Source organism: Miscanthus floridulus, chromosome 12, assembly GCF_019320115.1.
Source record: "Miscanthus floridulus cultivar M001 chromosome 12, ASM1932011v1, whole genome shotgun sequence".
Classification (NCBI taxonomy): domain Eukaryota; kingdom Viridiplantae; phylum Streptophyta; class Magnoliopsida; order Poales; family Poaceae; genus Miscanthus; species Miscanthus floridulus.
In genome coordinates, this window is record NC_089591.1 from 39,162,085 (window position 1) to 39,189,094 (window position 27,010).

The 27,010-nt window shown below is 46.1% G+C and overlaps 1 protein-coding gene and 1 pseudogene across 1 annotated transcript; both read right to left on the reverse strand.

Annotated features, from left to right (window-relative positions):
- Positions 1 to 1,081: 1,081 nt before the first annotated feature.
- LOC136495742 (36.4 kDa proline-rich protein-like) lies at positions 1,082 to 1,792 on the reverse strand. Its single transcript, XM_066491587.1, has one exon. The coding sequence runs from the start codon at positions 1,790 to 1,792 to the stop codon at positions 1,082 to 1,084; it is 711 nt and encodes a 236-aa protein (XP_066347684.1).
- An 8,791-nt stretch (positions 1,793 to 10,583) lies between these two features.
- Positions 10,584 to 25,727, reverse strand: LOC136498058 (uncharacterized; annotated as a pseudogene).
- Between the last annotated feature and the right edge of the window lie 1,283 nt (positions 25,728 to 27,010).

The window sequence follows — 27,010 nt, forward strand, 5'->3', positions numbered from 1 at the left end:
TTGAGGCAAAATTGTCTCAATCATTTGTTGTTCATTTTTTCTTATTTTTGTTTTAAATTGCATTTTCAGGAGCACCATTGTATTGATTTGTTTTCAGTAATGCATTGTTATAATGATGTTAATCTCCAAAAATTACGGTATCATTTCCATTGCAAATGTAAATATTTTATCTCTGTTTATTGGAATACATATAGTACGTGGCCTACAAAACATGTTATCTTGTGAACATTTTTGGATTCCAATGCAATGCACTTGCATTCGCCTCATTTATTATTCCTTGAGTGACCTCGTGACGGTTGCAAGGAATGGATAATCCTCATGGATGGCTCAACGGCAAAGATAGTGCTAATTAAAGGATGCACAGTATTTAGTTTTTCTTGACTTCTCATAACACATAATAAGCAATCATATATAGCCTAGACCACAATGAGATAAGTGTAAAATTTATTTCGTAGAGTATATATCGCTCCAAAAGACAAGCAATATAATTTATTTTGCAGAAGCCTCGGTGATCGCTGCATGGGAGATCTAGAAGATGTGAAACGACAAGGTGTTCCAAAGAAGAGAGCCGTGCCAAGCCGCCAGGTGGCTTTGTAATTTCAAAAAATCAATGTTTTACTCAGTCGGTTAGGTTCAAGGCAGATCTTAGGTCAGCCTTTTGCTTTTGGTTAGATGCTTTCAGTTAATTCCCTCTGAAGTTTTTGTACTTCCTTTAATTTATAAAAAGTTTTCACCACTGTGAGGATCTCTTCCACAGTTTTTGCCGTCAAAAAATATAATAATTTATTTTAACCATGGAAACACAGGAACACTGTACTAGTAATTTATTCAATCACGTACAAGTCTGTAATAACACGAACATCAGAACATGTTTGTACCTGATCGACAGAACATTGTGCATGACATGCATGCTTGACACATCTACGAGCACAGTGCGAGAGCCCGTGCGAGCAGACCAACATATTACATATATATAGAGAGAGAGATCCAACGATACGGGATGAGAGGATGGTATGTGTGTGGACGCGTTATTAACTTGGTTACTCGATCGATGCAGTGGCCAGGCGGAACACAGTGACCCTTATTCGATCAGCGGGCAGGAGAGGCCGATAGGAGGCACATCCTTGCCGCTGAGGAGGAGGCCCAAGCTGAGGGGCACGTACAAGTTGACGATGCCGGGAATGACACGGGCCCTGATGGCAGTGCACACGCGGGTGGCGTCATCCAAGCGGGTCAGGCCCCAGAGCAGCGGGCAGCACTGCTTGTCCTCTGGCCTCGGGATGAACGGTCCCAAACCCAGCTTGATCCTGACAAGGCCGTTCATCAGGTTGGCACACATTCGCAGCTTCAATGCATCGATCGGGCAGGAGGTGTCGTTCCTGGCTGGTGGCGGTGGTGGGGTACTGAGAACGGTCAGCAGCGGAGTGCTAGGCACGGTCGGTGGTGGCGGTGTGCTAGGAACAGTTGGCGGTTGGGTGCTTGGGACAGTGGGCGGCGGAGTGCTGGGTACAGTTGGCGGTGGTGGTGTCCCTGGGACAGTTGGTGGTGGGTTGCTCGGTGGTGGAGTGCTTGGGACGGTGGGTGGTGGTGGTGTGTTGGGGACGGTTGGCGGTGGGTTGCTTGGTGGTGGGGTGCCCAGGATGGTGGGTGGCGGAATGTTGGGCAGGGTCTGTGGTGGAGGGTTGCTAGGTATGGTCGACGGTGGGGTGCTGGGCACTGTGGGCGGTGGAGTGCTGGGCACGGTCGGTGGTGGTGGTGTGCTAGGGACGGTGGGCGGCGGAGTGCTTGGCATGGTCGACGGTGGTGGTGTGCTAGGGACATTTTGTGGTGGAGTGCCAGGCACGGTCGGCGGAGGCACTTTGGGTGGCGGGGTGCTGGGAATGGTGGGGGGTGGAGTGCTAGGTACGGCCAGTGGTGATGGGGTGTTTGGGACAGTGGGAGGTGGAGTGTCGGGCACGATCGGTGGTGGCGGTGCATTAGGGGCCGTCGGTGGTGGGGTGCTAGGCACAGTCGGCGGTGGCGGCGTGCTTGGGATTGTGGGCGGTGGAGAGTTGGGCACGGTTGGCGGTGGAGGGGTGCTGGGTACAGTCGACGGTGGGGTGTTTGGTGGCGGGGTGCTGGGACTGTTGGAGGTGGAGTGCTTGGCACGGTCGGTGGTGGTGGTGTACTAGGGACAGTGGGCGGCAAAGTGCTAGGAACAGTTGATGGTGGCGGTGTGCTAGGGACAGTGGGTGGCGGAGTGCTAGGCACACTTGGCGGAGGCACTGTGGGTGGTCGTGTGATTGGAGTGGTGGGGGTGGAGTGCTAGGCATAGTCGGTGACGGCGGGGTGTTTGGGATAGTGGGAGGTGAAGTGCTGGGCACGGCCGGTGGTGGGGTGCTAGGCACAGTCAGTGGTGGCGGTGTGCTTGGGACCATGGGTGGTGGAGTGTTGGGCACGGTTGGTAGTGGTGGTGTGTTTGGGACGGTCGGAGGTGGGGTGCTTGGAACGGTAGGTGGTGGAGTGCTGGGCACGGTCAGTGGCAGCGTGGTGGGCACGGTGGGTGGTGGCGGTGGTGTGCTTGGGACAATGGGCAGTGGCGTGTTGGGCACGCCCGGTGGTGGTGCGGTACTTGGAGTGGTAGGCGGTGGAGTGCCGGGCACAGTCAGTGGTGGTGGTGTGCTAGGGATGGTCGGGGGTGGCGGTTTCTAGGGTGGAGGTGGACGAACTTTATTGGTAGCCGCTAAGGAGACTGCCATTAGGGCAACCAACAGACACAGAGCGAGCTGGGACGCTGCTATGGTGACCTAGCTCGCTATCTCGATCAGTCGATCATAGATGTGTGTTGGGATGGTTTCCATGGAGTGGCACCTGGAGTGGTATTTAATATAGCCCCTGCTATCGATCATGCAAGCTCTCGATGCATGCATGTGATGCACGCGTACGTTGTACGTACTACGTCTTTGTTTGGCCTCTGCATGGGTGTGCGAGTTGTTAATTTATCTGTGTTTGCTAGCCAGCTACCGTCGTACGAAAGGAACAAGAAATCTATGCGTCCTTGTGGGCAAATGCACTTGTAGGTAAAGTTAAATGTGCCGCATATAGCAGCTAGCTAATCCATGTTGTCGATGCATCATCTACCGATCTACGTACGCAGCAACGCCATGCAATTGTAGGGTCAACTGGTCAAGGTGCAGATGCATTCACTGCGTAGACTCTAGACTGAACTTTCAAAGTTACGGGTAAAGCAGTACAACACCTGATCAAATATTCTATCAGTGCCGGGACAATATCTCCTCTGCAGGCCTATTCGGCTGGCATTAAAGCCGGCTGATAAGCTGTTTTGTTGTAAGAAAAAAAATATTATAGATTCTAGCTGATAAGTTCAAACGAACAGACCCAGAATCTACAGTATTTTTCTCTCACAACAAAACAGTTATAGCCGGCTTTAATGTCAGCTATACTCCATCTGCATGCATGCATGCACCTGAAAGTCAGTCGGTCCCGAAGACCATGCCAACTATATTAGCTCATTATGGGATCTGTTCGGCACATCTTAGCTGTTTTGGAAAATATGTTTAGCAAAATAGTTTCACAATAACTCATGAGGGAGAGAGTTAGGATAAGTTACTATTTTCAGCCAACTAATGTCTTTACGAGAGTTGGAGAAAAACAGCTTCACCTATAAAACTGTTTTGAAAATAAGTGTTTGGCAAAAACAAAAAAAACTGCTTATGAAGCTATTGTGGGCTATGCTAAACAGGCACATATGTAGCGATTTTGTAATAATATATCAACATATGTATATTTGTATTTATAAATTCGCCATGAATACACACACAAGCATGCACGCAGATCCGGAGCGGCACCGATCCAGAAGTTGGGTAGTGGGTGTGGTCTCGTCATCTCCTGCGACCACGATGGCCCGTGCGCACGCGTGATTATGTGAACTCCCATCCGGCCGTGACATCCATGCATGAACAAATGTACTCCGTATAGCGCGCACGTGGTCCACCCAAAAACCATGACTGTATATAGACTCAACATTGATTTCCCGCCCGCGGATCGGAAATCAATGTCACCTCATCACCTGAGAATGATGGCTGACGATGAACGGGCTCGTGAACAAATGTGTGCTTGCCATTTCTAGCTAAACTCATGTTTAGTTCCTCTAAAGTTTAGTCCTTATCACATTATATCGGATGTTTGATATATACATAGAGTATTAAATATAGACTAAAAAAATAACTAATTGCACAGCATGCGACTAATTTACGAGACAAATTTTTTAAGCCTAATTAGACCATGACTGGACAATGTGTTACTGACGGCTTAATTAGACTTAATAAATTCATCTCGCGGATTACTAAGGACTTCTGTAATTTGTTTTATTATTACTATATGAACACTCTCATGTGACACCCCTAAACTTTAGCTCTGGGTGTTGCTCAAATAAGTGCAGCGCTCCCAAGAAAGGTGGCAGAGACCAGTACTTGTATTTGTTTGTTTATCTATATGATGAAGTTAGTTTGTGGCTTTATCTTCTCGTGAATCATCGCATGATATACTGCCTCTGTTCTAGAAACAATACAATTCTATAATATTGTTCCGTAAAACCTTTTTTAAGTTCGATAAAATTTGTATAAAAATGCTAATATTTAACATACTAAATATGCAGACATTTTCATAAATGACATACTAATGCCTACGTGAATTCATAAATATTGATACTGTTTCTATAAACTTATTAGTCGAAGTTAGGACGAAGATTAAGGGAGTACATATGTACACATGTCCGACACCACACGTGTGCAGTTCTATAAATCGATAGGTTTCAACAATCTAGACATGCCTTAGGCCGATAACACCTATAGTTCCTTTTAAGGGTGTGTTTATTTTGAGGGCAAATTTGGTTGGGATATGATCATTCATGGACTCTAGGATACAATCATGCTGCTTATTTGGTTGAATGGATAGGATGAGCAATTTTTTTGGTTGGATGGGTTAGAGTGGATGGAATTAGAATAATTGACTAATTGTACCGTTTATTTAAAAATAATAAGTTAATAACAACAAACCATACACTAATAAACACTCCGATCCCTTCGTTCTGTTTTATAAGACATGGTTTGGAATGGCACGATCTTCTAAATTACACTTTGACCATTCATTTACATTACAATATATTGTTTATGCTTATAAATTTATGACTAGGATAGTGCAATTGCTTACAAATCCAACCGGTGTCAGGTTTGTATTGTACCAGTTAAAAATTATTAGCTAAATTATTGGTCAAATATTATAAAATTTGAATCTTGATATAGCGTGTGTGTCTTATAAAAGGGAACAAAAGTAGTACACACAAACTCTAATTTTGTCATGAATTACTAATTACAAATAAATATGTTAACTAGCACTACTGCTACCCTAATTAGCACACAAATCATGCACTAATCAACACATTAGCACTTATCAAAACTAATCTTGTCATCATATAATTACTAAGTAATAATTTAATATACTAATAATCCTCAATTTATTTACTAATGACCAAAATCGAAAATGTGGATGAGCTACAGTTGAGCATTAGGCTGACACACCGACCTCTCCTTCAGAATAGGGAGCTAGACAACGGTCTACTAGATTGGTATGCCAATAAGGGACAAGGACACAAGCCATATCTGGGCCATTTGGCGTGAGAGAAACCAATGAACTTTCAGAAACTACTGCAGAGACACACGACTAATCATTGATGAAGTTCGTGATGATGAAATTGTGTTTGGTGCTTGTTGGGCACAAAGCACCTTAGGTCCTTGGCGTTGCTCGTGCTCAGTCCGTGTGTAATAGCCTTTTGGGTGCTGTTTGGTTTCACAAGGGAGCAGTAACACAAATAGAAATAGCTGTTGTCCCTACCTCTTACAGTGTAATGAAAAATGCTATTTGTTTGCTTGGCGAGCAGAGGGTAGAGGCGACTCGCGAGGAGAGGGCGGAGGTGACTCGTGAGCAGCGTAAATGGATAAGGCCTGGAGGTGGGTGGTAATGACGTTTCACGTGTCCGTATCCGATCCATTCGTAAGCAGTTCTGCTCCCGCTGAAGCAAACACGGAATAACTGGAACTGATAGTGGCGCAAATGGTTACGGGGATAAAAACATTGAAACAAACAGTACATTGGTTTCTTTTATCGGAACTGCTAACGTCCGGACGTCCGTTCCGGGCGCTAGCGTACGGACGCCGGGACCTTTGTACCGTACCTCGCTCCTTCGGCAAGGAATCACGCCCGCCCGCACGGAAAAGAAATGGAGAATGGAACCGTCCTTTATCCGCTCCCCACGCACGGAACCCGTCCGCCCCCAAGCTCGCCTGCCCCCCACGCACGGAACGGATCGAATAGAACAGGTTTCCCATCCGCCCCCAACCTCGCCCGCCCCCAACGCACTCACATCAGAAAATTGTTTGCAGCATCAAACAAAGAGCAATTGGAGGTGAAATATTAGAACAAGTCTACTACAACATCGGAACAAGAGTGTCTGCAACAAAAGCTACTGCAATACGAGATGCAATATCAGAAAAAATACTAATGCAACAAAAAAAATTACTTGTTGCAACAGCAAACTAAAGCTACTGCAACAACAGAAATAAAGCGCAATGCGAGATGCAACATCAGAAAAAAAAACTAATGCAACAAAGAAACATTACTTGTTTCAACAGCAAACCAAAGCTACTGCAATAACAGAAAACAAAACCGCAATGCGAGATGCAACATCAGAAAAAAAAGACTAATGCAATGAAGAAAAATACTTGTTGCAACAGCAAAACAACACTACTGCAACAACAGAAACAAAAACGCAATGTGAGATGCAATATCAGAAAAAAAGACTAATGCAACAAAGAAATACTGCTTGTTGCAACAGCAAAACTACGCTATTGCAACAACAGAAACAAAAAGCTCAATGCGACATGCAACATCAGAAAAAAAACTAATGCAACAAAGAAATATTACTTGTTGCCACAGCAAAACAAGCCTACTGCAACAGAGCTCGCCGGAACCCTAGCCACCGCCACGTCCCTCAGATCCAGATCTAGAGGAGGAGGAGGAGGAGGAGGAGGAGAAGGAGAAAAAGGAGGAGGAGAGCTCAAATCCAGATGAGGAGGAGGAGAGAAGAGGAGGAGGGCTCCAGAGAAGAACCCACCTACCTCGCCGAAAGCCATCGCCGTCGCCCTCCTCTCCGGTTGCATGGAGGTCGCGGAGCGAGGGAGGGAGGCAGGGAGGGAGGGAGGGCCGGCTCGCCGGAAGCCGCCGCCGTCGTCCTGCTCTCCGATGGCATGGAGGAAGGGAGGGAGGGAGGAAGGGAGCGCGAACAGGCGGGCGCGACAGCGAGCGTGGCGTCCGTCCCAGAGAGCAGCAGCGAGCGCAGCAGTGCGGAGGAGCGGAGAGGGGGGAGCGGGTGAGTGGAGCAGAGAGTGGGCGCGGGAGGTCATGGGGATGGGACGGGGACCGAACGGATAAGGAGCCGGGGGCGTGTCGCTTCGCTTCGCGTCGAGTCTTATCCGCGCGTCCAGAACATCGGACGTTTGAGTCACATCATTACGGTTCTTTTATTTACCGTGTTGGGTGGTATATATTTATATGCCTCTTAGGCTTGTAAAGTTCCACTCCACTCTTGTTAACCAAGGAGGAAAATTCAAGACCGGTCCTCGAACTCGACATGATGTGTCGTCTAGGTTACTATACTATAAAAATGTTATTTTTGGGTCCTCAAAATTTGATTTCGGATTTCATATAGGTCCAAATGGTTCTTAACTTACACTGTACGCTGATGTGGCAATATGGGCCCACTCTCATATTCTCTCCCTTCTCTTTCTTGTCCTTTACTCCTCTCTCCTCTCTCTCTCTCCTAGTCTCTTCCGGTTCTCCCTCTCTCAAAGACGCCACCGCTCCGGCTGGGCACCTTCCCCTTGTCCGAAGATGGTGTCGCGTGCGGCGCCGGCCGACGTCACGAGGCACGAGGGAGGCCTGGCACAGGAGGTCGCGCTCGAGGTCTGGGAAGTTGAGCACAGCGCGCGCACGCCCTTGATGCTGAGCGCGGCGACGTCGTGCGCGTGCCGCCATCTCCGGGCACGGGAAGGTGCCGACGCCGCGGTACACCGGGGCGGAGCTGGAGCCGTCGTCTTCTCACGGGCGAGGGCACTTGCCGTCAGCGGCAGCGTCAGAGCAGGAGGCCGATTGTTCCAGTACGCATCGTGGCGCTTGCTGTCCGCGTTGTGTGGCCTGGCCTTGCATGTGGGATGACGCATGATTTCTAGGACCTTGAGGCGCATGGCGTGCATGGCGGAGGCCGGAGGGCGCGAGATTGGCTTGGCTGCTCCTTTCCTTTCTTTTGCTTTCCAATTATAGCGTAGACTGTGTATAAGTAAAAGGCTAATACAATCAGAGAAGCTGCCACGGTTTGTGTGCAGCACCAAACCGAGAAGGTGGGCCGCGTCGTAGCGCTACTAGTAAGGCAGTCTAGAGATGACGGCGCGCGACGCTGCGCCTCGGCCTTCCTCGTACGTGGCGGCGCTCCGCTGCGACCACGAGTAGAGAAATGACATTTTATTCGCTTCGATTTTGAGCTTTAGTTTTGGTATTTTTTGCGTCCGGGAATAAAGAAAGAATTAGTTTCGGTGAGCTACCAACAGGGACTAAAGGCCCCTGTCTTGGCACGCTTTCGCAGCAGGCCACCTTTAGTCCCGGTTGGTGTTACCAACCCGGATTAAGGTCAACCTTTAGTCCCAGTCGGTGTTACCAACCCGGACTAAAGGTCCTTCAACTTTTAGTCCCGGTTGGTAACACCAACCGGGACTAAAGGGTGACCTTTTAATTCTGATTGGTGTCACCAACCCGGATTAAAGGTCTCCCACCCGGGACTAAAGGTACCCCACATGTCAATTCAAAAGGAGAGTGTCCAGGACCCTGTCACATGTGGTGTACAGCTGAATTGGTAAGAAGTTTATGCGCGAGGAAAGAGGTCCTGGGTTCGAATCTCACACATCGCAAGATAGGTCTCCCAACAGTTTCGTTTATTTTCTCATAAGGATGGACCTTTAGTCCCGGTTATGTGACCCGGGACTAAAGGCTAGGACCTTTAGTCCCGGTTATGTGACCCGGGACTAAAGGCTAGGACCTTTAGTCCCGGATTCGTAGTCCCGGTTGGGAAACCGGGACTACAACCCATTTCTCTACCAGTGGACACGCGGGCCCGGAGGTGGTGGCCGCCGCGGCAACTGCGTACACTGCGCGCGTCCTGGCCGGGGGTCCTCGCGCCCGTGGTGTCCGGCTGCCGGGACCAGGCGGACGCGGACTAGCACGCGCTGCAAGAGGCCGTCGTGGACACGCGGCCTCTCGCCACCGATGCGCCCCTCCTGGGCGCGTTACTCTGCCGCCTGCCTGCTTCCTACATGTCGCGGTCACCGAGATGCGCGCGCCGGCGCATTCGCATTCGTATTCACGTGGCCCGTCGTGCACCGCGCAAGTCGCACAGAGCCTTGTCGACCGGCGCGGCAGGGAAACATGGGGCTGGGGCCGGTTAAGCTGGGAAGACGAGGAGGTGGTGGACGACGACGACGACGACGAGAAGGACTAGTCCGAGGAGGTGGCGGGCTTGAGCGATGGCCGCTTGTCCCCGGCGGCTGCGGCGGCTATGAGAGAGAGAGAGGAGAGAGATACATGAAAAGAAAGAGAAAGGAGAGAAGGGATGACAAGTGGGACCATAGTGCCATGTCAGCGTACAGTGTGAGTTAAGATTCATTTGGACCTACATGAAACCCGGAGCTAAGTTTAAGAACCCAGAAATAGCATTTTGAGAGTACAGGGACTTAGATGACATCTCGTGCCAAGTTCAAGGACCGGCCACGAATTTTCCTTTTAATGTAGCTAGAATCTTTTACGGATCTTTGAAAACAGAATTCTCATCATGACTATGTTAGGCATTTGTTGGTCTAGCTCTGGCTTGTGTTGAGGACTCAACTTAGCCCTGGATCTCTTAGCCCACTAAAGATTTCCTAAGCTCAAGATATGTGTCCTTGCCCACAAATTCTATAAAAGAGAATTCAAAGATAGGATAGTTGGATGTATTCTTCTTTTCCTAAAGTGAGTTCCTTATCACTGCATCAGATGCCCCACAAGAGATTGTCCTTACCAATATCTTTATGCACACCCTTTTTGGTTATCCACACCACCAATGCAGCTAATTTCTGATCCCAACTTCATTCCTTTTATTTATATCCGCGTTGTATCATTCGAGTGATCTAATCCCCACCTTCGTCAGTCCAGTCTTTCTTTTGATTCAACGTGAGCATAGAGGCGCCTACTTTTCGTGAATATGTGTTTTTTCTTTCGAAAGACAATAATGGGAGGAGCTGGATGAAGCATTAGTACTTTAACTAAAGAGTAAAGGCATAGTGGTGATTGAACATATTGCAGGGCTGGGTAACCCCTTTTCTCTTTGTAAAGATAAAGAAGGACTAATTAAAGAGCAAAGCAACATTGATTTCAATAAATCCGTGTGCCCGTGCTTTACTTCCACAGTTCCACCTTACTTCCACACGGAGCAGAGGCTCATTCATTCAATACAATTCAATACTTCAAGCATGAATCAGATAACAAGTTCAACAACACGTACAAAAAAAAACAATACGTACAAAAGCATACGCATGCATGACACATCTAATCTGATAATTTACCATGGGGAGATGGCCATGCTTATTACAAGCGGAAAACAGAGCTGTCACTGAACCAGCGGCCACCGCTGGATGGGCCATCCTGCAGGGAGCGAGGCTGGTCAATGAACCAGCGGAGACAAACCATTGCTACACCGACAAGCGGTGAACTAAACACACATGGACCAATCAAATCCAGATGCATGCAATTGGCGTCGGCGGCGAGCAGGAATTATTAACGGGATGATGGCTTCTGTGGAATGGACAAAATAAGTAAAAATGATTATTGGAAGCTGATCGGGTGGATAGCTAATATAATTAATTAATAATGGAAACTGAAATCGCGAGACGTACCGATCGATTAACTGGATGATTTATCAGTCTTGCGCTTGGGCATGGTATATTCATTCATCTGAGATAGCTCTCGATGACGACCCGCTCGCGGCGCGAAGCGAAAGCTGGGGGAAGCATGGGCTTGTAGCTTCCATGGTGTGAGTGTGAGTGTGTGCCATCCCAGCACAGCTTGTTCCACCAGGCCTGCTCGCCGCTCACCTCCACGGCCTTGTCTGGTTGTTGGCGGAAGCGCGGGAGGCGGCGCAAGCTCCAGCAGTGGCAGCTCCTGGAGCCGTATCCTCCGGAGACATGGGAGCGTGTAACCAGCAGGAGATGAATGAGGACCTTTGTCATAGAAAATTGCCTTGAGGTTGTAGCAGCACAGGATGTCGAGCGTCTCAAGGCTTGGTAGCTTACAATTACGTGGAACGATGCCCTCCAACCTCGGGCAGTACTCTAAGAAGAGGTGCTTCAGTGCATTGAAAATTCCTGCACGACCCAATGGTCTGTAGAAATGGGTTAGACTTCTGAGACGGGAGACATGTGCATTTTGTAGAGATAGGTACATCCAGTGATACTGAAGACCTGCACCATCCGATGGCACCGTCGGAGCATTGCACTCCTCTAGCTCATCGAAACTATAATCACCCAGATCACTGAGACAGGAGACATGAGTATCACCCAACATACTAATTGATTTGGTGACTCTCAGAAGATATGTCAGACCACGGGGATACCGATCAGCAGCTGAAATCTCCACGTGACGCTTGGTCACCCGAAAGGGAGGTACGTCATCCATTGACACCATAGAGACTCCGTCTGTCAGATACAGACGGTTTACATCAGCGTAAGCTGTTGGTGCCATCTGAACCTTGTTGATCATCACCATGTCCTCTTCATCCTTTAACTTGCTGCTTGTGGACTTGCATGATGTAACTCGAACATAGAAAGTTGTCAAAAGTTCTCCAGCCCTTACTGAATTCATGGTGTCATAACCGAAGCTATAAAACAATCTGGAATCACTTATGCACACCTGAGCACCTTGTGGATGATCCGAATGATTAATGGTTCTGTTTGAGCACTGATCCAAGCAAAACACATCCGGGAGTCTCTGCAGCTTATGCCAAGGAAATCGTCTCAGGGAAGGAACACCCAAGAGAAGCAATTTTCTAAGCTTTGGCAGATTAGGGATGCTGTCTGGGAGCTCCTTGATAGCCGTAGCGGATAGATCAAGCTCCTCCAAAGCACCAACCTCCTTAATGTCAACAAACTCCAACTTTCTACATCCACGCAAGGACAGTCGCCTCAACAACAAGTTCTTGTTCTCAATTAGCTTCAGTGATCGAAGATTCTTCACCTCTTCAAATATCTCCATAGGAAAAGATTTTATTTGAGTCCCTGTGAGCTCGAGTTTTGTTAGACTAGACAAAGCACCAACGGAAGGTGGCAATTCCTCAAGGTTGGAGCACTTGACAAGCAACTGAAGCAAGAGCTCTTGCAGATTAGGCATGCTACAGAAGAATGTCGTTGTGGAATGTGTTTATATTTGAGTAGGAAAGATCAAAGCAGAGCAAGTTGAGATTTTTGCTGCTATTGATTTCATTGAGAGTAATTTCAGTGTTGGGGAAGCTGAATGGACTCGTGAGGTTAAAGCAGCCCCTAAGGGAAAGGTACTGGAGTTCTTGGAGGTAGCAGATTGATGGAGGAAGTGATTTTAGTGGAGTGTAGGAGAGATCAAGAGCACGAAGACAGGTGAGTTTGGCAAAGAAATGATCGGATTCAAGCTTCATGAGCAACCTTGATTGCTGTGAGCAATGCCTTAAAATGAGTGTTGTTGGGCCACTAGCTCCGTAGCTCAACCATTCCCTGCTTAAATGCCATCCTTGGTCTCCCACATGTGAGATCCACTGCATGTGTTCCAACCTAGGATGGTCTCCGTCGCAAAGTTCATCGGTTGTGTGGTGCACTGCGATGAGGTTGTGACAAGCTAGGAAGTGTGCAGCAGATTTTGTGGCTTCTTCAGCTTCAGTCGTCACAGGAGAAAAGGGGATCTCCAGCAAGGAGTACTCTCGGAAAGCTTCAAGGATGAGATTTCCAACTTGGTATATATCACTGTATTTGCCATCATAACTACTGCCTGTAGTCTCCCCCGTCCTTTCTGTGTCGATGACAAGGATGCCTTGTGCAGACCACTGGCGTATCAGCTCATCTGAAGTAATGTCGGCTAATGCAGCAGATCTCTTCTGGCCTCCATCTCCATGAGGCGATGAACAGTGGGGGGAAAGGAGCATGGTAGCGTAGTGAAAGCACCGGACAGCCACGTGGTGCCAATATTGCTCGTCTTTGTGGGCGACCGCAGCCAAGATGTACTTAGCCGCTTGATGCAGTGAGTAGAGAGTAAGAATCACCATATCATCCCCACTAAAAGATTACGATTAGACAAGGATAAGCTGGCTGGCTCCTTCCGTACACATATTGAGTGGTGGTGGATACGCACCAAAAAGAGTCTTTCCACCGAGGGGCAGGAAAGCATAAGCCCTCTGTTGAAGCAGTAAGGTTGATGGGCTTGATGGGCTCGTCGAGGTTCTCGACCACCAGCAGGTACTTCTTCGTCACTAGCTTTTGCATTATTTGAGGTCCTGCTACTGTAGACGATGTTGAAAGCTTCTGCAGTAAGGACGATGAAGGGTTGTTGAGGCCATAGGTATAGTACCGCAGCTCGTCCTCCTCTTCGAAGACCCTGTCGTATTCTTGGTTGAGTAGCCCGAGCTGCTCTGCCACACTGAAATGCAGCTTGTCATGAATGCTCCGTCCCGTTCCTGCCAGCTGTGCTGCTGCTCGCTTCATGTCCACCTGTATCACGTGGTCATAGGGGCCATATCTCTTGATCTTTACGTCCCGAGTGATGCTTGAGATAGCTCGTGTGAAACAAGCTGTGGGTCCGACCCCAACATTCCACATCACCAATGGATACCGATCGAGTTTTTGCTCCAAGTCTCGATACGCAGGGCTCTTGAGATATCCATCCAGCCTGGCCGCACAAATAGAAAAAAAAGGACCGGTTAAGTGCATGATCAAGCAACTTGCGCTGTCGACGTACGGGTCAGTAACTACGTACTTAACTATCCTCTTTTTTTACACTCCCTTTTCTTTGCCAGTATCACGTGGAGTCCTACATATAGTTTGCTTCTTGTTAATTAGCGAGAAATTTCTACTCCACGTGGAGTACGATTTTCAACACTCTGTGTGAAGACAAGTAATAAACGCTTGGGCTGAAGTCGATACTAGATGTTCTTGTTCCTGAATATACAAAATCACCTTTTTGCGCATGTTAATTTTATGGACAAATCTATTTCATGTTAATAATATTTCCGAGTGAAAATGCTCCCGTTGGTAGTAGGCATGCTAAAGATAAAGAAATTATTTTTCCCAGTATCATGTTATTCTTTTTCTTAAAAAACAGTATAGATGTAGATGCTCATATATATATACACGCACGCACATTTATCACTATGAATATATACACACTACAGGAAACTGGCACTTTGCCGAGTGTCAGCAAAGCCCGAAATACGCTCGGCAAAGGCTTTGCCGAGTGCCGCACTCGGTAAAGGGCACTCGGCAAAGAATTAATCGGCAAAGAAGCCTTTGCTTAGTGCTTTTTGTCAGGCACTCGGCAAAGCCTTTGTCGAGTGCCGGAAAAGCACTCGGCGAAGATTTACACTCGGCAAAATGAAAAACCGAAAAAACCCAAAAATAATAGCAAAAAAAATTCAAAATTTTTTTTTCGGGGGAGGCCGCCAACAGCCAGCGCCCGCCCGTCTTCATCTGAGTCGGTGCATTTTTTGCGCTAAATTCGCGACTAACGCGGCCGGCGGGATTCGAACTTAAGACCTCTCCCTCGCGTGTATGCTGCTCTACCACTGCACTACACTATCATTTGTGTCTAGATTCCGTTATCTATCCTCATATATTATACTAAACCAAGAGTAAATTGCTTGTTTGAGGCCCTAACCGAATTCAAATCAAAAAGTGGTCAACTATAAAGTTTCATAACTTTTCAAGATCTACAATTTTCATTTAGGAAGTTTTTTCATCCGAGGTCGTTTGAAAAATTCGAATTTTAAATTTTAGAGATTCAAACGTAGTTTTGCATGATAAGATTATTTCAAATCAAAAAGTTGTCAACTACATAGTTTCATAACTTTTGGAGATCTACAATTTTCGTTTAGGAAGTTTTTCCATCCGAGGTCTTTTGAAAAATTCAAATTTTAAAATTTTCAAATTCAAACACCGTTTTTGCATGACAAGATGAGTTCAAATCAAAATGTTGCCAACTACAAAATTTCATAACCTCTCAAGATCTACAAAGTTTGCTTCTTGTTACTAAATTGTGGAGTCCTTAGCTATCCTCTTTTTTTACACTCCCTTTTCTTTGCCAGTATCACGTGGAGTCCTACATATAGTTTGCTTCTTGTTAATTAGCGAGAAATTTCTACTCCACATGGAGTACGATTTTCAACACTCTGTGTGAAGACAAGTAATAAACACTTGGGCTGAAGTCGATACTAGATGTTCTTGTTCCTGAACATACAAAATCACCTTTTTGCGCATGTTAATTTTATGGACAAATCTATTTCATGTTAATAATATTTCCGAGTGAAAATGCTCCCGTTTGGAAGTAGGCATGCGAAAGATAAAGACGTTATTTTTCCTAGTATCGTGTTATTCTTTTTCTTAAAAAACAGTATAGACGTAGATGCTCATATATATTTACACTACCGGAAACGTCAAATTTGCCGAGTGTTTTTATGTTTGCCGTGTGTATTCTCTCGGGCACTCGGCAAATAAGATCTTTGCCGAGTGCTGCGCTAAAAACACTCGGCAAAAAGAAAACACTCGGTAAAGCGGAGGTTTGCCGAATGTCAACAAAAAACAATCGGCAAAGATGGGGTTTGCCGAGTGTTTTTTTTTTGACACTCGGCAAAGAAGTAAAATCTTTTTTCTAGGAAAGAAGGAGAAGAAAAAAATGAAAAAAAAACTTTGCCGAGTGCCCAGATTCAGGACACTCGGCAAAGAAAGATAATCTTTTGTCTAGGAAAGAAGGAGAAGAAAATAAATGAAAAAAAAACTTTGCCCAGTGCCCAGATCTAAGGCACTCGGCAAAGGGAAAAAAAATTTTGGGAAAGAAGGTGAAGAAAAAAAATACAAAATAAAAACTTTGCCGAGTGCCTAGATCCAGGAGACTCGGTAAAGAAAGAAAATATTTTTTCTGGGAAAGAAGGAGAAGAAAAATAATGAAAAAAATACTTTGCCGAGTGCCCAGTTCTAGGACACTCGGCAAAGGAAAAAAATATTTTTTCTGGGAAAGAAGGAGAAAAAAATAAAAAATAAAAACTTTGCCGAGTGCCCAAATCCAGGACACTCGGCAAAGGAAAAAAATGTTTTTTTAACCGTGCCGCCCTCCCCTTCTCCCCGCACGGCACCCTATCCTTCTCCCCGCACGGCACCCTCCCATTCACCCCGCGCCGCGTCCGCACGGCCCCTCCCCTTCTACCCGCCGGCGGCCCCTCCCTTCTCGGCCGAATCCGGCGGCCCGGCCACCCCTCCTTCCCCCGACCGCCACCCCCCTCCCCTTCTCCCCCGTGCCGCGTCCGCACGCCCCCTCCCCTTCTCCGCGCCGCGTCCGCACGCCCTCTCCCCTTCTCCCCGTCGGCAGCCCCTCCCCTCCTGGCCGGATCCGGCGGCCCGGCCACCCCTCCTTCCCCTGGCCGCCGCGCCCTCCCCTTCTCCCCCGCGTCGCATCCGCATGCCCCCTCCCCTTCTCCGCACCGTGTCCGCACGCCCCCTCCCCTTCCCCGCGCCGCGTCCGCACGCCCCCTCCCCTTCTCCCCGCCGGCGGCCCCTCCCTTCCCGGCGGATCCGGCGGCCCGGCCACCCCTCCTTCCCCCGGCCGCCGGCGCCGCCCCCTCCACTTCTTCCCCAGATTCGTCGGCGGCCCCTCCCCTCCCGGATCCGGCGGCGTCCCGGCGGCCGACCCTCCCCTCTCCCGGATCCGATGGGTGGCGTGCGGCGTGGCGGACGGGTGGCGTGGTGGCGGGCGGCGTACGGCGTGGGGTATGTTGGCGTGGTGGGGGCGTGGCGTGGGTGGCGTGGCGGCATCCGGCGTGGGGCAGCGGGCGTGGCGGCGTGGTGGCCGTGGTGGGCAGCGGCCAGTGGCAATTTGTTTTTTTTATTTCTTGCGAAAATTGTTTGCCGAGTGTTTTTTGGGCACACGGCAACGTCTTTGCCGAGTGTCCGACGAAAAACACTCGGCAAAGTGAGTTTGCCGATAAACTTTTGTCGTGTGCCCTCGGCGAAGGGTTTGCCGAGTGTTACACTCGGCGAAGGGTTTGCCGAGTGTTTTAGTTTATTTTGCCATGTGCCGTAGGCACACAGCAAAGCTCCCGTTCCCCGTAGTGATACACGTACGCACACACATCACTATGAATATATACATGCTTATCCTATCTCTGTGAGCACCTCTAGGATACTGAGATGAGCCGATAAATCTCGAACTTGACGACAAGTCATCATATGCGCTTAATTTGCTGGGCACCTTCGTCTACCACAACGTTAATTCATAGAACAAATCCAAAAAAATGTGAGCATATGTGCTATTAAACTCGGTGTTGCATAAGATTACTAATGTATATGTTATCGAAGCATTCACAAATTATCTCAAATTATAAGGATTCTAAGTGAATTAACTCTCGCATACTATTTATTAACGTCCCATGCCTCATTCACATGCGTACAGATCTTTAATGTCTATCATGATGCAACTCCATCCTGAAAATATGGTAAGCAGAATATCTCACTCTGACTAAGGGTTGCATCATTTGTTTTACCTCGTGATATGTCATAAAAATTTTATGATACCTTAAATTTCAAAATAGAGAGATCAAGCTAGCGTTCATAAAGTGCGAATAACAGAAGCTTTCTGTAAATTTAAAGAAAATATAGAAATATGTTAAAGATAACATACCAGAAGTCGATACTTCGTAAACGATCACGCCATAAATGCAATGTCTCGGTGTCAACAGAAAATGATGATGCCATGACTTAAGTTTATTTAGTAGAGGACCAAATTTCTCAGTTAACAATACCTGTGAGCAACAAAAGTATTTGCATGAGCTTATTAACACGAAAAGATGGCTAAAAGTACTCAAATGCCCATATAATACGAGGAATACTAGTCCATCAACCCGTGCTCTCGCACAGGCTAGAATTTTAAATGATGTACTATCAATATATTTTATTTGATTAATAAAAAAAATTACTTATACTAAATTGTGGTTGGTTTACCACGTACTTATACTAAAAGGACATCGCTATGGATTTTGTGGCTGGTTTACCACGTACTCCTAAAGGGAGGGATGCTATTTGGGTTGTTGTGGATCACCTGAGTAAGGTAGCTCATTTTATTCCTTACCGTTCTACAAATTCAGCAAGTGACTTAGCTCCAATCTATATGCGTGAAATTGTGAGACTTCATGGGGTGCCAAAAACCATTGTTTCTGATAGAGACGCTAAATTTGTTTCCAAGTTCTGGGAGAGCTTGCAGAGTGCCTTGGGAACTAATGTGATACTTAGCACGGCTTTTCATCCTCAAACGGATGGTCAATCCGAGCGTACAATTCAAACTTTGGAGGATATGCTAAGGTCATGTGTTCTGTCATGGAAAGGAAGCTGGGAGGAGCATTTGCCTCTTGTGGAGTTCGCTTATAACAATAGTTACCATGCTAGCATTCGTTGTGCACCTTTTGATGCCCTTTACGGAAGGAAGTGCAGGTCACCACTTTGTTGGGAAGCAGTGGGTGAAAAGGCAGCTCTCGGACCAGATTGGGTTCTAAGGATGACTAAGCGTGTCGCTGAAATTTGGCAACAAATGCTAGCTTCACAGAGCAGGCATAAAAGCTATGCTGATGTTACGAGGCGAGACCTGGAGTTTCAGGTTGGGGATCAAGTACTTTTGAAGGTTTCTCCTAATAAAGGTGTAGTGAGATTTGGGGTTAAAGGAAAGCTTAGCCCAAGGTATCATGGTCCTTTTCCAATATTGGAACGTGTTGGAAAGTTGGCTTACAGATTGGAGCTACCCAATTCTATGAGTGGTGTGCATAATGTATTTCATGTTTCCATGCTGAGAAAATACCTACGGGACCCAGAGCAACATATGACCTTGGAACCAGAAACCATCAAGGAAGACTTGACCTTTGAGGCACGTCCTGTAAGAATTTTAGAGGAGGCTGATAAAGTCTTGTGACGAAGGACGCTCAAGTATCTGAAGGTTCTTTGGACTAATCAGACAGAGCGGGAAGCGACTTGGGAGCTCGAGTCGAGAATGCAGTAGGGCTCCTTCCTGGCTCCTTCGGAGGAGCCTTACCAAATGTTTTGTACGAGGAGACGTTTTTCAGTGAAAAACAGACGAGCCGGAGCCATTTTAGAGGAGCCCTCCTCATGAGGAGCCCTGCCAAACACCCCCTAAGTTGGTTATACCATTTTTCTTGTGTGAAAAAAATCATGATAGAACTACCATATATTGTATTTAGAGAGTGATGTAGGGTCTATTTCATTCACCTGTAGGCTATGAAAAAACTATTGTGAGCTATGAAAAAGCTATTGTGAGTTGCGCTGTGAAAAAAGATATAGGCTGTTTGATTGAAATAACTATAAAACCTTGCTGTCGCGGGGTCAAAATTGCGGTAAGTATTGTTGTTCATCGGGTGTCACAGAGTGTGAGGTCTCCTTGTGGCTCGGGTAGACTCAAGAATACAAAGAACTTAAAGATCACACGGGGGACACAGAAGGTTTATCCTGGTTTGGGCTATCGGGGCCCTATGTCCAGCAGTTTGATGATCTTTGTATTCAAGAGCATCCAAATCGGGGGTTCCAACAGAATGTAAGAGAGAGATTTGGCAGGGGATCGCTCGGTGCAGATCCTAGGCTCGTCGATGGTGAGGTCTCCTGATGAGGAAATCACTCCTTCGAATGCACCCGCTAATCCTCCAAACAATATGCAAGGTCCAATGACCCGAGCTCGAATGCGCCAGCTAAAATTTAGAGGTGAGCTCGTTCTTAAGCGATTATTTTCATACTTTTGAGAATAGACTACTACCTAATGATGTTATATTTCTTAGAAACATTGGAGAGGGTCATGAGGAACTTGGAGGAAGAGATGGAGGCAAAAATAACCAGTAAGGACGTCCAACAAAAGTCGGAGGCCTGGTCCAACATGAATTCGAGTCTGCCTTGGCCTCCAGGACAAGTCTGCCATAAACTGGTCACCCAGGACGCGTCAGGACTCCATTTTCGACAATCCACATATGGATGGAAAGATAATTTCATAAGGAAACCAATGGAAATGGTCCCATGTCAAAATCCCTTCAGAATCAACAGGAATCATTGAAACAATTTAGCAGTCCAGAATCTATCAGGGTGCTGCATCACCGTATTTGGTCCAATGGGCCGTGTATCATCTTTGAGCCCGTTAGGGGGGCGCGTCCAGGGTAGGAGATGACCCTAAGACCTTTATAATCATATGCCACTGCCATCATTAGGTTTTGGGTTTTGCTTAGATCATTCTGTCCATTGACAGTCGCCGTTCATCTATTTGTGAGACCCCACTTTGAGAACTTAATCATCCAATCTGCAGTTTGTCCCATACTTTGAGCTGCGTACTTTCAAGTTCTTGCTTGTGTTCTTCGTTTCGCAGGTAGGGATTAGCCTTCTTGGTGAGGTCAACCAGATTGGTGACACAGGTTGATAACCAGAGGAGTTGTGGTGCTAAGGTTGCAGGGTTTGGGTCTTTTCGATCTGAAGTCAGATCGGTGTGTCGTGCTACGCCTAAAACGATAGTTATCATCAACCTGGCAGAAGATCGGAAATCATGTCCCCATCATCTCCCCCTCATCGGAGAGGAGGAAGACGAAGGAAAGGGTGGTGGAGCTCTCAGTACTCCTCTCGGAGTGGTTCTGCTCTCGGTGTAGAGCTCGAGTTGTTCGGTGGAGAGGACTCGAATGATCTGTTCTGAATCATCTTGGTTTCATCCTCCCCCCTCTCTAGGATCCGACCTCCTCCTTATATATCGAGGTAGGTTGGGTTCATGTCAGTTTGGGGGGGTCTAGTGTTTGGTGTATGTGCGTCGGAGTCCACGAGGGGCTTGCATTTTGACCGTGAGGATTTGTCGGCTTGGACTAGCCTCCACCAGGTGCACCTTCTAGAGTGTTCTTTGGTAGCGAAGGTGTCCGGCTTGAGGGGCTGCCGAGCGGGCCTGGGAGCCCCATAAGCTAGCAGAGGGGTTTTGTCCCTTTGTGTCACGCCTCGTACGTGACCCTGTTGGAGGAGAGGTTGACAATGATGCGCCTGTGGTGCGGCGTCGGCGAGCCCCTGGGCCTTGGGTGCTCGGGGCGCTTGCTTCCAGCCCGGGCCTTGGCTTTGCACTTGAGGCCAGGGCCAAGGATCGGGTTCGGGCTCCCGTCGATCGGGAGGCTGCGGCTCGGGCAAGCCTCCGAGCCCCAAGCAGAAGAGGGGTACGTGCTCGGGCTCGGCCTCGGTCCTTAGCCGGAGGGTGCGTGCGAGCGCACCTAAGGGGTGTAGCCCCTGAGCGGTCCTAGAGGGATCGGTCGGGGGTCCTTCGGTCGGGAACCTCTTACCTAGGGAGTTACATACCCCTATGTTATGACCTCGTCACCTACCACCATCTCTTTAACTCCCTTGAAACAGCTATAAAACGTCTCTCTATTCCCACCCACTTGGAAAAGCTAAAAGACAGAAGTAGAGTCCAAGGTGCTACGAAAATTATACTACGCGAAAGCAGGTGCTTCTAGAAAATAGCTCTGGTTGTACTCATTTGGCTGGCTTTTTGCTTTTTGGTAGCAAAAGCACTTTTTAGTAGCTGAACCAAACATAGTTGTCGTAGTCTTTCTGTTAGAGCATGTTCAAAAGGCTTTGTCAAACTCACTCTCTAAATCATCAAGTAAGGAGTCATTTGAATAAAAGCTGCTCTCTATATCTTTCCACCCTCTAGTAGCTTCTCTATATTTTGTCTACACTCTAGATAGCTAACCCCATTCTCTATCTTTTGCTAGTGAGAAATCTAGAATAGATGATGGCAACATTTGGAGATATAATTAAAGATGTTGTACGTTGGAGGGCATTTTTTTCACCAAATCCTCTATTATAAGGATTTTTTTGAAAGCGTGCTATAGCACGTGCTTCATTAAGTGGAATTGGGAAACAATACAAGCTCCGTAGCCTTCGTCACGGCGAGATGCCGTTTGGGAATAGGGGCGCACACTGGACACTAGATCACCGCCAGGCGGTGGAGACTAACGGCTGTACTAACTAAGTAACGATTGGCGTGACGTTGCCTCTAGGAGTTGGCCGCGTGGGTCAAGTCACCTGAGCGGTGAGCGACGCCAGACTCCCATACCCGGATATAAAGAGGCTCTTGGTTTCTTGGAGTTCCTCGTAGTGGAGAGTAAGAAGTGTGGTTTTGGAGAGTGAAAAAGATGGAGAGTGATTTAGAAAGTCTATTGCACTTTAATTTTTTTGTTTTCTAACTTTATGATAAAGAGCCATGTGATGGGAGAGTCTCTTGGAGATGCTATTACAAGTTTTAAAAGGTACAATTAAGAAAATTATTTTGGTCTATGTCAAAAGTATAAATTAAATATTAGTATCTACTCCTATCCTACTAATATATATGATATCCAAGCATTAACAAATTATCTCAAATTATAAGGATTCTAAGTGAATTAACTCACGCATAGTATTTATTAACGTCCCATGCCTCACTCACATGGGTACAGATCTTTAATGTCTATCGTGATCCAACTCCATGCTCAAAATATGGTAAGCAGAATATCTCACTCTGACTAAGGGTTGCATCATTTGTTTTACCTCGTGATATGTCATAAAAAATTTATGATACCTTAAATTTCAAAATAGAGAGAGTATATAGAGAGATCAAGCTAGCGTTCATAATGTGCGAATAACTGAAGCTCTCTGTAAGTTTAAAGAAAATATAGAAATATGTTAAAGATACATACCAGAAGCTGATACTTCGTAAACGATCACGCCATTCATGCAATGTCTCGGTGTCAACAGAAAATGATGATGCCATGACTTAAGTTTGATTAGTAGACGACCAAAATTCTCGGTTAACAAAACCTGTGAGCAACAAAAGTATTTGCCGCAGCTTATAACGTGAAAAGATGGCTAAAAAGGAAATAAAAATAAAAGTAAATTCCACTAGCGGTTGTCGAACCTGTCCCGAGTTCTTATCTAGGTCCCAGTACTTTCGAATTGCACATTCAGTTCCCTAAACTTGTCCCGAATTCTCATCCAAGTCACGATACTTTCAAATTGCACATTCAGCTCTCTAAACTTGTCTTAAGTTCTCACCATGGTTCCGATACTTCCAAAATACACACTCAACTTCCTAAACTTGTATTACTATCTATACCATCCTGGTACATCCCCTTCCCCACAATACATGGCATATGCCCACCACACTCGTGCAAACACACCCCGCTGCACCGCGTTCGTCCACCCATAGTGGTGTAGCGCTCAGGGGTCGAGATGTGTGGCAAGAGCTTAGGAAGGATGTGTAGACCTAGCTTCCTAGGACCTGCTACGCCACTTGGCCACCCATGCCATGCTTGCCCTACTGCACGTCCAAGCCAAGCCTTCTCCCTCGCAGTCTTCCTCGATTTCGCTTTTTTGACTCGTTCCTCCTCCATCTCACCGTGGTGTCAGCCCCTGCCTTGCGGCCATTGCATTCAACACCACCACTGCCACCACCTCGTCCACACTCCTTCCTCTCCCTCAACTTGTATGAACTCATGCTCATTCTCGCCATCTCCTCGCACTCGGTTTCTCACTCTCCTAGTCTTCCTCACCTCCCTCGTCAACAACAGGGCCATCGCTACAGTGCCGATTGTAACACGCGGCATGGCGGCGAGGTTGGGCATGGCATGGCCCACTGCACCGACGATACAACATAGGCCGTCGTGGGGTAGTAGGGTGAGCATGGTGCAACTCCACATGGCTAGTGGGTAAGGCGGGCATGTGTGGTGTAGCGGATGTGAGGATGGTAGTGCAGGGGTGGATGAACCATAATGGTAAAATAATACAACTTTAGGGACATGAGTGTGCAATTTCCAAGTACCATGACCGGGATGAGAATCGGGACGAGTTTAGGTAGTTGGGTGTGCAATTTGAATGTACTGGAACCGTGTGCATATGTAATTTCCAATAATTATTTGACTTTTTAGCCAACGATTATATAGATAAATTTGTTTTTATTTTTTTGCAATACATATGCGCACGTACTGGAAGCCGTATGCTGGGCATACCTGGCATACCCCTCTAGATCCAATATGGCCCCACATTGACGCATCCAGAATGTAAGATACAGAATCAGCTCCACATTTTGACCTGTAAAAAAAACACAAAAACATTTTTATGTCTACGTAGTAGCATTATGACTAATTGTGTTGCTTCATATATATGATTTCCTTGCGACAAACTAATTCTACTTACTAATATGGTGTTGTAGACCACATAATAGAAAAAGGGGAAGAACCAGTTATGACCAGTAGGGGCAAATATAGATCAATTGCCCTATAAATTACTTTTCAAAGAGATAACATCACCACTGATAGGAGCAAGATGCTACTTTACTAATTGATTGACATTTGACAAAATGTCCAAGCGAAATCATTAGCCTATATCAAGTTACCTTCTAAGTCTTTAACAATATCTCGTCATAATCGTTTTGAAATTTTTGTATGAGTTTAGTTAAAATTAATGTTAATCAAGAGCCTTCAAAAAATTAATGTTAATCACTGATGTAGTTATTTTTACCTCTGCTTTTGCCAATGGGGTCGTTGTTTATGGTAAAATTGCCAGGAATAACTTCGTGTGCTATGACGTCACACAATTCCTTCTCCGAAAAATCAATTCTTAAGGCTGAAGGTTGCCACTATATATGTTTTCTCCAGAAGCACTCACTTCTTTGTGACCCTGAGAAAACACGAGCAGCTCACACAGCCATTACATTACTCGGATTTTCTGAGCATTGGTAATAATGAAACAAGGAAGAAGGATATTATTACCTCGTGCTAGAATCGATGATGTTATGTGGATGAAAATCAATTACTCAGATGACTTGGGGGGATTCAGTTTGAAGGAGCTTGTACCATATGTTTGTTTTTGGTATATCCATTTATCTGTTACTAGAAGAAGCAATTACTTGCTAGACATCAAGTACGAAATCATCAAACAGACAAAAAAAAAGTCAATACTATAAGAAGAGTCTAAGTGGTAGCATAAAAGAACAGCAGAAAACGAAGATTTTTTTTTTGTTTTTTCAGTTGAAAACTAAGAAAGAAGAACAGGGCCTCAAAACAAGATCTGGAAGAAAGCTAATGGGAAACAATATATTTGCAAGAAATATGGTAATTCTTTGTTTTCGTTAATGGATTGAGAAAAAACAGATGAAACATAACGGTATATGAAGCAGTGAATGAAAGCCAATGGGAAACAAGAGAATGAAAAACAAATTGTTGTTTGGTGGTGGTGGGAGGATTTGTGGAGGATAGATGGATTTTCTTATAGTATATTAGTCACTCACTCAGTTCGGAACCTGAACGCAAGAGATTCAGAATGGAAATGAGTGAACAAGAAGGGGTAGCTGGGAAGAGGGACGGCACTGCAGTACTCTCGCTTATATACACCAACAGAGGGACACTATTCTCTGGTTATGATTATGACAACACGCAGAGGTGAAAGGACGCATCTCTCTGAAATCTAGTAAATATTAAAGCTGAGAATACTTTAGGAATGGATCTTACAATGTCCAAAGAAAAAAAAGGTAACTTGCAGGTTTATAAAGAACAAAAGTATCTCAGGATGGAGTGACAATCGTTCCAAGGCACAATGGCATGGCTTGATAAAGCACACAAGCAGAGCAATCGAAGACTGTAGTCGTAATATTTTCTTTGTTGTTGCGGTAATTCACAATTTATCTAAAGGACTGAGCCTGATTGAAACAAGAACCCTTTCATCAGCATGGCTAAAGTGTTGTTATGTTCATGCACACGGTTGGACCAACTTGTTATAACATTATTTTTTGAAAGAACTTGGTATAACATTGGCAAATCCTTGAGAGACATAGCTCGAATCCTTCATTCCATTGGAAAATTCGCTCGTAACCTCTTGCAAAAAATAGTCTCTAAAAAATGTTCAAACAGTAAGTAGTGTTTACTTGTTTGTCTGGTAACTTCCCTGTAAGATTTTATCAAAAAAAAACTTCCAATTAAGATCAAGTGTAACACCCTAGAATTTGCATTCCTTTGAAATAGCCTAAATTGATTTAATAATGTAATTATGTGAGCATTCCAATGTCGGGAAATAATGATTTTCGCCACTAATTTGGTTAGGACAATGCAAGAGATTTACGCCGTGTTTGGCTGGCTGATTTTCGGTTGATGCCGATGCTGCTGCTGATTTGTTGTGAGAGAAAAATACTGTTCCATGGCTGAAAAGTAATGCTGATTTTGGCTGATAAGCTTAGCTGGGAAATGAGTGAACAAGAAGGGGCTGGTGGCAGGCAGCAAAACAGCTAGCTGAGAAGAGGGAGTCATCTGTCCGCTGAAGTACTCTCTTATATACAGTAAGGGAGAGCAATATTCTCTGTGTACCACAGCACACGAAGGAGAAAAGATGCATCTCTCTGAAGTCTGAAAGCTAAAGACTAAACCTGAGAATACTATATGCTATCTCCTCATATATGAATTCAAGTATATATATCCAATTTGTATGGCTCATCAATGAGAAACTTCTCTTAAAATTCTCGTAGAGCTGAGAGTACTCTCTTTCTCTTACAGAGGGACAATATTCTCTGGTTAGTGAAGGAACGTATCGTACCATGCATGTTCAAAGAAGAAAAA